This window comes from Phacochoerus africanus, chromosome 8 (assembly GCF_016906955.1).
Source record: "Phacochoerus africanus isolate WHEZ1 chromosome 8, ROS_Pafr_v1, whole genome shotgun sequence".
In the NCBI taxonomy this organism is placed as follows: Eukaryota; Metazoa; Chordata; class Mammalia; order Artiodactyla; family Suidae; genus Phacochoerus; species Phacochoerus africanus.
The window spans coordinates 63,288,955-63,303,100 of NC_062551.1; the positions used below are offsets into that span (position 1 = coordinate 63,288,955).

The window sequence follows — 14,146 nt, forward strand, 5'->3', positions numbered from 1 at the left end:
GGGCGGGGCCTCTACTCCTGCGTCGCGGCCCGGCTCCCCCCGCCCGCGCGCCCGGCGCCCACCCGGCGGCCGGGCTTCCAGCCCGCGAGTCCTGGCGCTCGAGCCGTCGGCGGCCGGGGCCGCGCGGGGCGGGGAGGAGGTGGGTGGGGACCCTCCGGAAGCTCCGCACCCCGTCTGCACGTCGCGCAGCCGCCTGGGGCCCTCGGAGGGCTTCCGCCCGGCCGCGCTGCGGGCCTCCCTCTCTTCGGAGTCCGGAGGCGCCCTGGTCACATCCGCGGGCGGCGGGGGGCACCGCGGGAAGCCGAAACTTCTCAGATCCGCGCTAGAACCGAGGCCACTCCGTGTTGCGCCCCCGCGCCAGCTCGGAACAGGCGCCCCTTCTGCGTAGTCGCACGGAGGCTCCGAGAAACACGGGCCAAGTGAATACCGGTGCCCTTGTGGACGCGGGAGTGCGGGCGTGAGCACGCGTAGGTGACGCTCGGGCTACAGCGGGGCTCGTGGGCAGCTGTGCCCGCGCAGGGGCACAGTGCTCTGGCAGCCCGTGTAGGGATTGTTTCCCCCGGCTGCTGACAGGAAGAGCCGGAGTTTGCCCACGAGGCCCTGAGTCCGGGCGAGGGACCACCCCTAGGTGAGCCTAGGCCAGGGGTCCTGACCTCCTTTCCCCTATGCTCTCGGGGCTCCGTGAGGTCGCACCCACGCAACCAAGCCTGGGCCTTCTCCCCTCAGGCCTTGCTTCCCCAGAAGGGAATTCAAGGGAGCCAGTCAGGGTGGCCTTAGATGGCCCGCCCCGGCTTTCTGCCAGGTGTTCAGGAAAGGAGGGGGATGGTCCCCACCCTGGAGCCTTGCTGTCCCACCTGACCACCTGCTGCTCAGCCCATGAAAGTCAGTGACTGGTGCCCCAGCCACCTTAGGAGTTACAGACACTTTGCTACTCTGCTGTCCATCCCCTGCTCACTGGTGACCTGGAAGCAGGACTGCTCTTCCCCGGCTCACGAAGCGCCCGCCACCCCCGACACACACACCCTGGGACCTGACAGTAATAAATTATGTGACTCCTTTGTGGGAGGTCTTGAAACCGCACCTTCATCAAAACACCCTACCCGAAAAGTTTCCACCTCCCCAGGGTGGGAGCTCTGATTGCAGAAGGCTTTGGAGGATGGGCTCAGGCTGGGCTCATGGTCAGAGAAATAGGCTTCTTCCTGCCTCGCCCTGTCTGCTCCTGCCAACACCCCTTCGGAGGACTCTCCTGCCACCGGCTTCCTCCCTTTTCTTCTCTACATCTAAGCCCATTCTGGCATCTGCGTCTCTTCTCAGAGGACAGAATGTCTTCTGTCTCCACATCCACCAACCTGCTCCCCTCCCCACACCCAGGTAAAGCCTCAGAAGACAACCTGGAGCTGCTTCACAGTCAGGAATAAGCACGTACAACCAGCTCTGATGCCGCCCCTCCCCGGACACCCAGACCTTCCACTCAAAGGGAGATGCGTGATGGGAATGAGTGATGACAGCAGGACTTCAGATGAAGGGAAGCGCTTTGGGGTCCCCAGACTCTGCCCCCCTGGGAGATGGGGGGAGCTACAGAAGCATATATGGAGCCAAGTCTAAAAGTCAGATGTGGTCTTTATTGTGATGGTGGCAGTTCCCTAGGATGAGCAGACGTGGGAGGCAGGAGTGGCAGGACTGGCCACTCCCAAGCCACCCTCACTCCCTCCTGTCCGCAGCCAAAAAAAGAAGTCAGATGAGGCCTCATCCCCGGACTCTGGGGCAGGGAGGGGCTTAAGGGAAGAGGGTCAGGGTCAAAAGTCACACAAAGGCGTTCCCATTCTGGCAGAGCGGAAGCGAATCCAACTAGCATCCATGAGGACACAGGTTCGGTCCCAGGCCTCGCTCAGTGGTTTAAGGATCTGGCGTGGTATAGGTTGCAGACACGGCTGGGATCCCGAGTTGCTGGGGCTGTGGTGCAGGCCAGCAGCTGTAGCTCCAATCAGACCCCTCGCCTGGGAACCTCCATATGCTGTGGGTGTGGCCCTAAAAAGCAAAAAAGAAAAAAAAGTCACGTGGAGCCCAGTGACTGTCAAGGCAGCTTGATGGAAACAGGGCTGGGGAAGGGTGGGAGGCAGAGACGGGGCCCCAGGGCAGCCCCAGGTGGCTGGACACAGCGCAGAGGGACACCACCCGGGATGCACAGCCCTCATCCCATGCAGAGCCCTCGGCAGGGCAGCCTGGCTGGTAAAGGAAGGGGTGGGAGTGCCAGCCCTGCGGCTGACGCCAGCTCCAGGAATCCCCACCAAACCCCCTCCAAGAGTGCCTTCCTGCCCTTCCCCAGCTCTGCGGGCAGAGGCCAGGAGAGCCTGGGGACTTGGTGCACATCAGTGGGGTCTGGGCTGTGCCAGGAGGGAAGGGCATGGGCCAAGGGCGGCCACAGGGGGCATGGCTGCAGCCCCGGCAGAGTCCCAAGGAGCCCACTCTTGGGCGTGAGGAGAGGCGTCTAGAGGCAGCCTCCTTCGGCACGAGTCCGAGCCAAGTTCCAGGACAGCGGGACCAGCCGCTGGAAGGGGGGCCAGGTATGGGGTCAGGAGTCCTCTGAGGTGGACAGACAGGAGTTGGCAGAGCTGCTGGCCCAGCCAGGAGCCCAGGATCACCTTATCTGCAGTGCTCCTTCCTGAATTCTGGAAGCCAAGGAAACGGGTGGGTGTCTGTCCTCTGTCCCTCTCCCAAAGGGAGACAGGGCAGACATCCAGCAGAGCTGTGAACGTCTGCCCTCGGGGTTCCCAGCGGGTGGGGTGGGGAATGGCCTGCTCTGAGATGGGCAGGGGTCTCTCCCTCACCTGGACTCACCTTTGTCCAAGTCGATGTTCTTGGGGGGCGGGGGGCTATGGACCAGCTCAGCCCTCTCCTTGAGGATGTTGTTTTTGTAATCTGGTGCAGGGGGAGAGCAGGGTGAGCAGCTCCCCCTCCCGCCCCCAGATGTGCCCCCCCTGCCCCCACCCCAGGCCTGGGAGCCACAGTCTGCCCTTTGGGGTCCTCACCGAGTTGGATGTTCTCACTCCTGTAAAGAGCCTGGTCCCCTGTGGCCACAGCAAATTCCGCCACGTTCACGTCCTTCCTGGAGCGGGAGGGTGGTGGAGTTTAGGGCAGAGGGCATCTGATCTACTGGCTCCCGGGAGAGCTGGGTGGGGCACTCACCCCTTTGACTTGGACTTCTTGTCGGAGTATTCATAGCCTGGGGAGGGAGACTCCAGTTGGGGGCAGTGTCGCCCCGCTCCCCAGCTCCCCCAGCCCTGAGGAACTCTCCCAGCCCCGAGTGCGCCACCACACCCCAGGTCCCGCCACTGGCCAGGAAAGCCCTTGCATCCCCGAGCCGCCCCCCGCCGCCGCCACCCCTGTTCACCTCCGCGGCGGCGCTGTCGGGTGGCCAGGACCACAGTGATGAGCAGCAGAATGAAGAGCAGCAGGGTGGCCAGTACGTAGCCCAGCTGCTGGAAGAAGTGTGCCCGGCCCTCGGGGACGATGACGTTGATGACGCTGTGGCCGCGTGCCAGCGTGGGGTCTGCGGGGACCGTGCGGGAGCGGTGTCAGGGAGTGCGCATCGCGACTCGGGCCTCCCCGCGGCGCCGCGGGCCCCCATCCCCTCCGCCAACACACAAGTCCCAGATGTGGGACAGGAGCTGGGGGAGGGCGAGGGGGGGGCGGCCCGCCGACCCCCGGGCCCGCGGAAGTTTCCTCGGCTGGTAGGGGCCCCCCCTGCACCTGGGCCGGGCGCGCCGCCGTGGCTGGAGCCGTTGCCCGGCGAGTCCCGCGGGGGCGGCTCGGCGGCGGGCTCGGTAACTCTCAGGTGGAAGATGCGGCGCTCGTGCAGGCCGCAGTAGTGGTGGTGCAGGTGGCAGGAGTAGGTGCCTTCGTCTGCGGGCTCCAGCGGGTCGATGCGCAGCGAGAAGTCGCCACGCGCGAAGGCGTCCGCCCCGACCGCCACGCGGTCGCGCAGGAAGGGCGGCCCGTAGGCGCGGCGCTCACCCGACGCGTACAGGTCGAGCAGGCGGTCGGCGCGGTCGTGTGGCACCCCGGGCGGCTGCCGGTCCCAGTGCACCACCTGCTGCGCCTCCTCCAGGTGCCGGTCGGTCCACACGTGCGCGCGGTTCACGCAGGTCAGCAGCGCGGGCCCGCCGCGCTCCACCACCAGCACCTCCTTCTCGCCCGTCCAGTGCGCGCCGGCGGCCTGGGCTGGGGGAGCAAGTCGGTCAAGGATCCTGGGCCAGAAGAGGGGCGTCCGGGCGGCAGGGGTGGGTGCGCGAGCAAGGGGTGGCACACTCACGGTTGTCGGTGACCAGGAGTTGTACGGCCAGGCTCTCGTAGAGGTGACAGTAATGGTGATGCAGGTTGCAGGTGTACAGCCCCTCGTCTGTCTCCTCCACCGCTACGCACCGGGAGAGCCCCGCCGTGAGCTCGCGCCCCGGCTCCCTGCCCGAGCCCCCCAGCCCCCGGAGCCCCCGAGCCCCCGCCGCGGTTCTGCGGCCCCTACCGCGGATGAGCAGCGAGAAGTTGCCGTCGTGGAAGGCGGAGGGAGGCAGCTGCAGGCGCCCGCGGTCGCGCGGCTTGTACACGCGCTGCTCGCCGGCCGAGTACATGTCCACGAGTCGGCGCGTGGGGCCGCCGGCCGGGCCGCCGCTGAGGTCCCAGTGGACCACGCGCTGGCGGTCAAGCAGCCGGTCTTGGGTCCACACCATGCGCGGGCTCTGGCAGCGCAGCACGGCGCGGGCTCCCGCTGCCCAGCTCACTGCGGACTCGGACACCACAGAGCTGTCGGGCCCAGACAGGCCTGGTGGGGAGGGGGGGTGTCACTGGAGGAAGGGTGAGACCCGAGGGGACAGGTACAGGGCAGGGTTAGCAAGGCAGCAGGAAGACCCACCCGGCTCCCAGGGGAGGATGGTCACTAACCTGAGGACAGAAGGACAGCAGAGCCTGGAAAGAGAAGTCTGAGTCTCACTGGGAAGCGGGACCTGAGACCTGACATCGTGGTCACCCACCCACACCCCCCCGCGTGGCTCCCTGGGTTCCTTCTCTAGTCCTCACTGAGGTCGGTGCCAACGACACCCTCTTAGCAGGTGGGATAAACCTAGAGGAGCCAGGAGGACACAGACAGGGGTCTCCTTCCCCCCACCCCTCCCAGGCCCCCACCTCATCCTCACAGCAGCCTGCCCTTCTGGAGGTGGGTGGTTAGGCCAGGGTCCGACCCTGCCCAGGCCAGCTCTGGAGCGTGTGCTCGTCCCTAAGGGCCACTCTCAGGAATGGTGGCCACCGTCACTGCAGCGAAGCCACAGAGCCCAGGGCCTGACACCTCAGGAGGGTGTGGGGGCTCCTGCATGGGCATGTCTGGTGCGGCACCTGCCAAGGAGCAGACCACACGAGCCCTCCGAGCCCTCCGGGGTCCTCAGACCTCTGGCGCCCCTCCCGGGGCGGCGGGGGGGCTCTAAGTCTTCCTAAAGGTTTTCGGCTCGAGAAGGCTGGACGTGGGGAGTGACCCCACCATTTGCCACCCCACAAGCCAAATTCCTGCTCCAGAGATGTGGCCAAGCGCCCAGACGGGACAGAGGAATGCGCCGGGTCAGCAGGCCGGCCTTGGGTGGGGGCTCAGGGGCATGGGAGTCACGGGGTGGGGGGGTTGCTCTGGAGTAGACCCCTCGAGCCCCACTGTTCCCAAGCCCTCTCCATCCCCCGACCGCTCCCCTCCTGACAGACAGGCTCCCTCTTCCTCGGGAGAGGGAGCTGGGAGGAGGCACCATGCTTCAGCCCCCTTGGCTTCTGTCCCAGAGTCCGCATCCTGCCCCCCATGCCGCGTGCCGTGAGGGGAGCTCTGTGAGGGGGGTCTGACCTAGGACCTCCTCCCCTCCTGGGCCCTGGGGGCCTGATCGCGGTGAGCGGCTCCCTCTGAGGCCCCCTAGAGCCATCCCCTTCCTGGCAGGGGCGTCCCCCTTACCCGGGGCTTGAGCCCCAAACAGACTCCCTCGGACCCTGGCCGCTCAGACTCACTCTGCAGAAGCACAAGTTGCCAGAGAAGGACCGGGGACCGCAGCTCCATGGCGCCTGCCTGGCCCGCCAGCTGCTTTGTCTCCCGAGCTCTAACTCTCCCGAAAAACAGCCCGGCCCCTCCTCCTCCCCTTCCTCAGCACCCGCCTTGACATCACGGAGCCCTGGGCCTGTTGCAGTCTGCAGCCCGCCCCTCTGCTCCTGCCCAGCCCCCGGGCCTCCCCCCATCCTTAGCTGCCCTGGTGGGAGGGGCGGGACCTCGGCCACTGTGTCCCAGAGGGTGAGGGGAGCGAGCCCAGACCTGGCCCCCTCTCTGGTCCGGGAGGGGGCGGCAGTGGCCCAGCCCTCGGAGCGGCAGAAGGGCCTGAGGGCATGCCAGTGTCCTGTGGGTGTCTGTGACATATGGGGCCCTTCTGGGGCCGCTGCCAATCTGGGGTTCTGGGGTTCTGGGCTGAGCACGCCCTCAGACCCAGCTCTCTAGGGAGACCCTGGCTCAAGGCGTTGCCCCACACGGGCAGCCCGTGGGGTTCAAGGCGGCCCTGCCACAGGCCCTCAGAAAGGCATCCTGGGGCCAGACCACCAGCCCCTCCTCTGGGAAGTGGGGCGAGAGCAGCTCCCACCAGGGGGGGCAGGGAACAGGGGCCCTGCAGGCGGCCTGAGGGGCACTGATGTCCACCAGAGGGCCAGCCAGGAGATGGGAGGCGTGGGACCCCTGTCCCAACGCCCCCACCCCACCTGCCACCGCCAAGGGTAGAGCCTGGTGTCCATGAAACGCCGCCCAGACCCGGCCACAATGCTCCTGGGAGCACCCCACCCCCCCCCCAGAGGGGAGGAGAGGAAGGGCCTTCCCAACCGAAGCACAAATTTGAAGCTCTGGGAAAGCTTACAAGTCACATAAACAAATGGGAAATAACAGAGCACGCGCTCTGTACCAAACCCACCCTTTCTAGTTAAGCAAACCTCAAAAAAGGGGGAAAAAAAATCTACCAAGCAACCACAAAAACCCACAGTGCATTTTTGAGACTCTGCCCATTCGGATTGAGTTATGGTCACAGCACCATCCCAGCTGCCCGGAGCCTCACTCTCCAACCCGCCCTGGTCCCAAGTCCTCAGCTGAGCAAGGAGCCTGACCCAGCCAGACTCCTGGGGAAGGGGAAGAGACTGCTGCAGCAGCCAGAGGGAATGAGGGGTGACAACAGGTCGGACTGGCTGCAAGGACGCCCCACCCCCAGCCTAACGGACAGACGAGTCCTCGAGTCCTCGGCAGGATCCAGGCCCTGGGAGGCGGAGCCCCGTTTCCAAACTGGAATCGGGACCTGTCTCCCTATCCCACCCCACTCCTCCCTGGGCCTTGCATTCTGGAAAAACAAGCCCTGCCTGGCTGGCCTTGAGGCCTGGCCTCTCCTCCTGTTTTTCTAACTGGTTTGTATTAGTGCCGGCGGCCTCCCTCCCAGCCCTTCTCCCTCCTCCAGGCCCCCGCCCACGTCTGTCTCTCCCTCTGCTGCTGTCTCCAGCTCGGCCCTGTTCCTCCTCCAGCTGCCAGGCTGTCTCTCCTCCATGGAGAGATGTCCAAGCAGCATGGCGGGAGGCAGAGATGGCCCAGGTCCGGCCCTCCAGCCTGGAAGGGGACAGGGTCAGCCCCCAGCCCTGAGCTGGGAGCCGGGGCACACCCCAGAGCCCTCGCTCTCCTAGCAGGTTCCCCAGCTGCAGGCCCTACGCTGGAGTCCGTGGGCCTCGCAGAGTCGACCCAGCCATCAGCTCAGCCCAAATGCAGAGCCTGCAGCAGGAAGCCAGCCCCTCCTGCTCCTGGGCAAAGGTGGACGGGGCGGTGGAAGGCTGTGGCCCCCATCCTCTGCCTGAGCCCACCTCACAGTCCTCGGCAGGAAGCAGCTCCAGATGAACACAGAGGTTCAGGAGAGAAGGGGGCTGATATCACCGCAGGGCCCCCTGAGCTCTGGCCCAGCCCCAGCCAGACCGGAGCCTAGACCCACCTCCCTTCTCCTAGGAGTTGGAGGCGGAACAAGGAGGGTCGGCCACCAGCCCAGCTGAGACTCAGACTCTGGCTTCGGTCCTGGGGACCCAGACATTCCAGGCAGCCAGGCTCACTGGGAAGAAAACCCACAGGCGCTCAGAGGCACAAGCAGACACACGGACACGTGCTCACACAGGCCGGCCCATCATTCAGCAGACGCTGAGTGCCCACTGTGTGCCCGGTCCTGGGCTATAGCACCAAACCGGATGCCAGGCCCCTCCTGCCACTCACAGCTGTTTGAGCTGAGGCAGATGGCAGACCTGCTCGCTGATGAATGAAGGCGTTTTATTTATTTATTTATTTATTTTTGGTCTTTTTGCCATTTTCTTTGGGCCGCTCTTGCAGCATATAGAGGTTCCCAGGCTAGGGGTCGAATCGGAGCTGTAGCCACTGGCCTACGCCAGAGCCACAGCAACACGGGATCCGAGCCGCGTCTGCGACCTACACCACAGCTCACGGCAACGCCGGATCGTTAACCCACTGAGCAAGGGCAGGGACCGAACCCGCCACCTCATGGTTCCTAGTCGGATTCGTTAACCACTGCGCCACTACGGGAACTCCTGAAGGCGCTTTAAACACAGCGAGAGGGGGAGTTCCCATTGTGGTGCAGTGGAAAGGAATCTGATGAGTATCCATGAGGATGTGGGTTCAATCCCTGGCCTTGCTCAGTGGGTTAAGGATTCGGTTAAGGTTGCCACGAGCTGTGGTGTAGGCCGCAGACGTCGCTCGGATCCCACGTTGCTGTGGCTGTCATGTAGGCCAGCAGCTCCGATTCGACCCCTAGACTGGAAACTTCCATAGGCTGTGGGTGCAGCCCTCCCCCAAAAAATAAAAATAAACAGAGCGAGAGGTGCCATTAAGAGATTAAAACACATACAGCCTCAGAGGGAGTGACACCCACAAGTGAAGGCCAGACCAGGGCCAGGAGGCAGCCTGCTGGGGAGCAAGGGTGCCAGGCCCAGGGGTCTGCAGGCTGTGGCCTGGCCACGCATGGAGCAAGATGGGGCCTTAAGGCATTTATGTACAGGAGAGGAGGGTCTGGTGATGCAGGAAAAGCCAGGATGGTTAGTTCAGAGCTGTCAGGATTTACACGACTATGCTAGAAAAAGGCCCTCCGAGGGCCAGGTGGTGGGCAGAGTTCTGAGATGCTCCCCCAGGTCCCCCCACCCAGAGCGCTGGCGGGAGGGGCGACTGCGGTGGGTGGTTCTCTGCACCCACATGACAGCGCTGCCTGGTGTCACTCGTTGTGCGGAGTCTGCATCCTGGCCACTGGCCTCAACCTGTCCCTCCAGCCGAGCTGTGAGAAGGCCGGTGGAGACAAAGGCGTACAAAAACCTGGGGCCCCAGGCCCCGCCGCCCCCCAAGAAAATCTCAGTCCTGCAACCACAAGGAGCTGGATTCTGCCAAGCCCTGGGATGAGGCTGGAGGAGGACTGCAGGTGGAGCTGCCCACGTTGGGCCCCTGGGCAGAGCGCCCAGCAAATGCACATCCAAATTCGAGCCCCATGGACACTGTGCAGTTAAGTGTATGTTGATTTTTGATGCAGTAACAGGGGACAAATACAACCAGGGCAGGATCTAAAAGGACAAAAGTCTGGAGCTTCAGAAGGGAAGGGATCGGCGTCTCTGCGGGGCCTGGCTTATGGGCAGACGGGTTGCTGTGGCTGTGACGTAGGCCGGCAGCCTACATGAGGCTGCGGCTCGTCCCCCATGGCCCTTGCTCTCCCATCACACTGTTTTCTCTTGGTTCGGACTGTCTTCCTAGAAGCAGTCCTTCTCCTGGGGTCCTGGTGGCCTACCTGGCGCGGGTCTCGCTCTGCCAGGTGGGGGACTCTGCAGGTCCCATGTCTGGAGCCCTGTGTGTCCATGGAGGCCCCCCTTCTGCTGGAGACCTGAAGGTCAGACCACACGTTCAGCACCGCTGATCCCTGGAGACGCTATTTGAAAACATGAGGAATCTGGAAACCTTATCTCATGGACTAGTTCACTCTTTTAACCTGAGAAAATGTTAGGGACCCAAGACCGAGGAATTTCACAGTCAAGGTCAGATGCTGGGTCAGGGGTTCCTGCCTGGCACCCTGAGGGATGCGCCCTCACCTCATTCCCACGAACGTGGCAGGTGCTGCTCTGTGCGCCACCTGGAGGAGGGCGGCAGCCCTGGGTCAGGCAAGTCTGTTGGTGCCACTTGCTCACGTCATGCTTTCTGTCACATGTTGGTAACCCTCGTGTCATTTCAAATCTTCCACCAGCAAAAAATTATGATTTGTTGAAGGCTCAGAGGATGGTTAGCATCTTTTAGAAATAAAGTTTTTTTGGAGTTCCTGTTGTGGCTCAGTGGTTCACAGTCCTGACTGGTATCCATGAGGTTTCGGGTTCAATCCCTGGCCTCGCTCAGTGGGTTAAGGATCCAGTGTTGTTTTGAGCTGTGGTATACATCACAGACATGGCTCGGATCTGGTGTTGCTGTGGCTGTGGTGTAGGCTGGCAGCTCCGATTCCACCCCTAGCCTGGGAACTTCCATATGCTGTGGGTGTGGCCCTAAAAAGACCAAAAAAAAAAAAAGTAATTTTTAAATCAAAGCATGTTCATTTTTTAATTTTTTTATTTTCTATTTTTTTTTTATCTTTTTGCTATTTCTTGGGCCGCTCCTGCGGCATATGGAGGTTCCCAGGCTAGGGGTCCAATCGGAGCTGTAGCCACCGGCCTACGCCAGAGCCACAGCAACACAGGATCCGAGCTGCGTCTGCGACCCACACCACAGCTCACGGCAACACCGGATCCTTAACCCACTGAGCAAGGGCAGGGACCGAACCCGCAACCTCATGGTTCCTAGTCGGATTCGTTAACCACTGCGCCACAACGGGAACTCCATGTTCATTTTTTTAGACTTACGCTGTTGAATGCTTAATTGCCTGCAGTAGAAATATAACTTAGTTTTTTGGGGTGCTACACCAATGGCATATAGAGCTCCTGGGCCCGGGGTCAAATCAGAGCCTCAGGTATGACCTATGCCAGGTTCTTAACCCACTGTGCCACAGCAGGCACTCCTGAAATATAACTTTTAATATGCACAGGGAAAGCAAAGAGTTTGAGTGCCTCGCTCGGCTGCTGTGGCCTGGAGCCTGCCCGCGGTGCCTCCGAGGCCTGCCCCTGCCCCTCGGCTTGGCCAGTTCTGTGAAAGTGCAGAGGGCCAGCTAACCTGCTGAAGCAGCTCATTGTAGGGTTGAGAGCTAGGACCATGACCTTGGGCTCCAGGTTGGCCTCTGCATTTCAATCCCTCCTGACTTACCAGAGGTACTCCTTCGTGTCCTTATGGAGTCATCAGCTTTGCAGCCTGGGGAGTTTCCTTCGTGGCTCAGTGGTTAATGGACCTGACTGGTATCCATGAGAAGGTGGGTTCGATCCCTGGCATCGCTCTGTGGATTAAGGATCCAGTGTTGCCGTGAGCTGTTCTGTAGGTCGCAGACGTGGCTCGGATCTGGCGTTGCTGTGGCTCTGGCGTAGGCCGGCAGCTCCGATTAGACCCCTAGCCTGGGAACATCCATATGCCGCAAGCGCCGCCCTAAAAAGCAAAAAAAAAAAAAAAAATTGCAGCCGCAAGTCAAGAACCATCGATTTTCTTCTCTCCAGTTTGACCTGCAGTGCCCCTGACTGTGGGAGTCAGCTGCCTGGGGTGGGACCCGGGTCCACCCACGGTCCCCGCAGGTCAGGACAGGCTGGTCTTTCCGACCGTCGGAGGCTGGGGCTGACCAGCTTAGAGCAGCCGCCGGGCCACCTGCTGCTCCCGTGAGGACGGGCGACCGTCCCTTGGCGGCAGCTTCATGTCTAAGCGAGGAAATTTACCCCACACCGGACGTCTCAGCACAGTTACGCGTGTGGATTATCCGTCTCACCCTGGCGGGAGGGCAGCGGGTTAGCGCGGCCCTTTTCCCCTGGTCCAGGCCCCAGCTCGGCTGCGGTGCTCTTCGCCACAGGCTCGGGGACACAGGGTGCAGGGGGCGGGGATGGTGACGCCTACGTGTGGCGGTCCCCTCAGTGCCCACCGTCCTGAACGCTATCCGTTCAGCACTTCCTGCAGAATTCTGAGGTTTTCTGAGGCTCTGTTGGCTTTTTGTCTGTGATAAGGTTCTCGTGGTATTTTCTCCTGAACCCCAATGGCCACTCAAGATGACACCCACATGCAGACGCTTCGCGAAGGCCTTGCTGCTCTGTGTCCTCTGGTCTCAGCTAGAGCGTCCACCTGCTTGGCTTGTTCTATGGGTCTCGGCTTAGACCGAATGTCCCTGGGCACAGGGCCCCAGGCCCCAGGGACGCTGTGGCAGATGTCGCCAGTCTGGGCAGGGCGGTGGCGCCCAAGGTCAGCAGGACCCACTGCTGATGGTGGCACAGCCCCTGCACCAGAAGGCAGATCGCGTCATGTGCTCCCGGAGGACTTGTCCCGAGAGTGCATTTCTCTCGTTTTGTCTTCCTGCTGACGGTCACCGTGGCAAGGAAGCTCCAGTGCAAAGACCAAACTGGCCTTGGGCAGCTGCTGCCCAGACACGGCCCGGCTCCCGTCATCTGTCCAACACAGGATCGCAAAGCAGCTCGAACGGTCAGAGCGGCATTGCTTCCATATATGAACAGTCTGACTGGAGCTTCCTGGTGGCGCAGCGGGTTAAGGACCCAGTGTTGTCGCTGCTGTGGCTTGGGTTCAATCCCTGGCCCGCACGCCTCAGGCGCAGCCCCAGAACAGTCTGCCCTTCCCACGTGGTGGGCTTCCTTTCAGACTGGTGAAGCGGTGGGTAAGCAGAGCCCTAAGTCCACTCGATTACCTGAACTGGGCTTCATTTCACAAAGGGGAGAGGGCTTTGCATAGCCAATGGCTGCTGGGGGGGCCCCAAAAACCCATTTTTCAAAGCCTGGATTTGAGGCCTGAATCTGGGGGAAGGCACATGGTCACTGTCAGTCACACACAAGAAAGGAGTTTCCACCTGAGGGTTTGGTTTTGTTTTGTTTTTGTCTTTTTGCCATTTCTTGGGCCACTCCTGCGGCATATGGAGGTTCCCAGGCCAGGGGTCGAATCGGAGCTGTAGCCGCCGGCCTACACCAGAGCCACAGCCACGCGGGATCTGAGCCGCGTCTGCGACCTACACCACAGCTCACGGCAATGCCGGATCCTTAACCCACTGAGCAAGGCCAGGGATCGAACCTGCGACCTCATGGTTCCTAGTCGGATTCGTTAACTGCTGAGCCATGACGGGAACAACTCCGCCTGAGGTTTAATCCTAGCGACAGGGTCTAAAATAAGTGCGGCAGTAAATGGTCCCTTTGCCGCCTGAGAAACAAGGACCGTTGTGTGAAGCAGATTTGAGTCACAGCAGGATCAGCCCAAGGCCCAAAGCGAACTAAGCCAGGGAGAGAAGACATATATATATCTTGTCTTTTTAGGGCCATGCCTGTGGCACATGGAAGTTCCACACTAGGGGTTGAATCAGAGCTGCACCTGCCATCCTACGCCACAGCCACAGCCACGCCAGATCTGAGCCACGTCTGTGACCTACATCAGAGCTCACGGCAACGCCGGATCCTTAACCCACTGAGCAGGGTCAGGGATCGAACCCACGTCCTCATGGATACTAGTCGGGCTCACGACCGCTGAGCCACAAGGGGAACTCCCAAGAGAAATGAACTTTCTGACCCAGCAGAGGCAACAACTGTTGCTCTTTCTATTTAGAATACGCTGTGCAGGCACAACACAACTGTTTTCCGTGCATAACACGTACTTTCTCAGCTTAATCATTTCAGACCCCTCTCTTGGAGTGTTTATTGTATGAACACAAATATTTATATCATTATTGAGAAATTGAAACTGAGAGCTTCCGTTTACCTAAGCGTGTATATCACATAACATGTATGTCAAGTTTACCACCCAAATTAGGCATAATGTGGACAGAGAACGGATGTTTTTATAGTAACCCGCCATTACTGTAATCGCCACCTTTGCGAAGTTCAGTACGTTTAGAAATGGTCCAGATATGCCTTGTAGCCTCTGCAGCACAGAAAACATCTTAGCACCACAGCCGGGGGTGGGGGGCACAGATGGGCACAG

General features: G+C 61.5%; 1 protein-coding gene and 1 long non-coding RNA gene across 5 annotated transcripts; one reads left to right on the top strand and one right to left on the bottom strand.

Moving 5' to 3' along the window:
* Positions 1-67: 67 nt before the first annotated feature.
* On the top strand, positions 68-1,611 carry LOC125133059 (uncharacterized). Its single transcript, XR_007136401.1, has 2 exons — positions 68-628; positions 1,372-1,611. It is a non-coding gene; the product is annotated as an uncharacterized LOC125133059 (long non-coding RNA).
* On the bottom strand, positions 1,603-7,996 carry MXRA8 (matrix remodeling associated 8). Of its 4 annotated transcripts, none has more exons than XM_047791053.1 (10): positions 6,028-6,200; positions 4,936-4,959; positions 4,520-4,816; positions 4,313-4,414; positions 3,751-4,221; positions 3,392-3,550; positions 3,187-3,223; positions 3,030-3,106; positions 2,839-2,919; positions 1,603-2,669 (listed from the first exon to the last, which is right to left on the bottom strand). In XM_047791053.1, the coding sequence occupies exons 1-10, from the start codon at positions 6,074-6,076 to the stop codon at positions 2,644-2,646; spliced, it is 1,323 nt and encodes a 440-aa protein (XP_047647009.1). In that variant the 5' UTR covers positions 6,077-6,200; the 3' UTR covers positions 1,603-2,643. The 4 variants fall into 4 exon arrangements, with proteins under 4 accessions (XP_047647009.1, XP_047647012.1, XP_047647008.1 ...); XM_047791056.1 differs by lacking the exon at positions 6,028-6,200 and adding an exon at positions 7,891-7,996 and having other exon boundaries at positions 2,069-2,669; positions 2,829-2,919; XM_047791052.1 differs by having other exon boundaries at positions 2,069-2,669; positions 2,829-2,919; positions 6,028-6,203.
* Between the last annotated feature and the right edge of the window lie 6,150 nt (positions 7,997-14,146).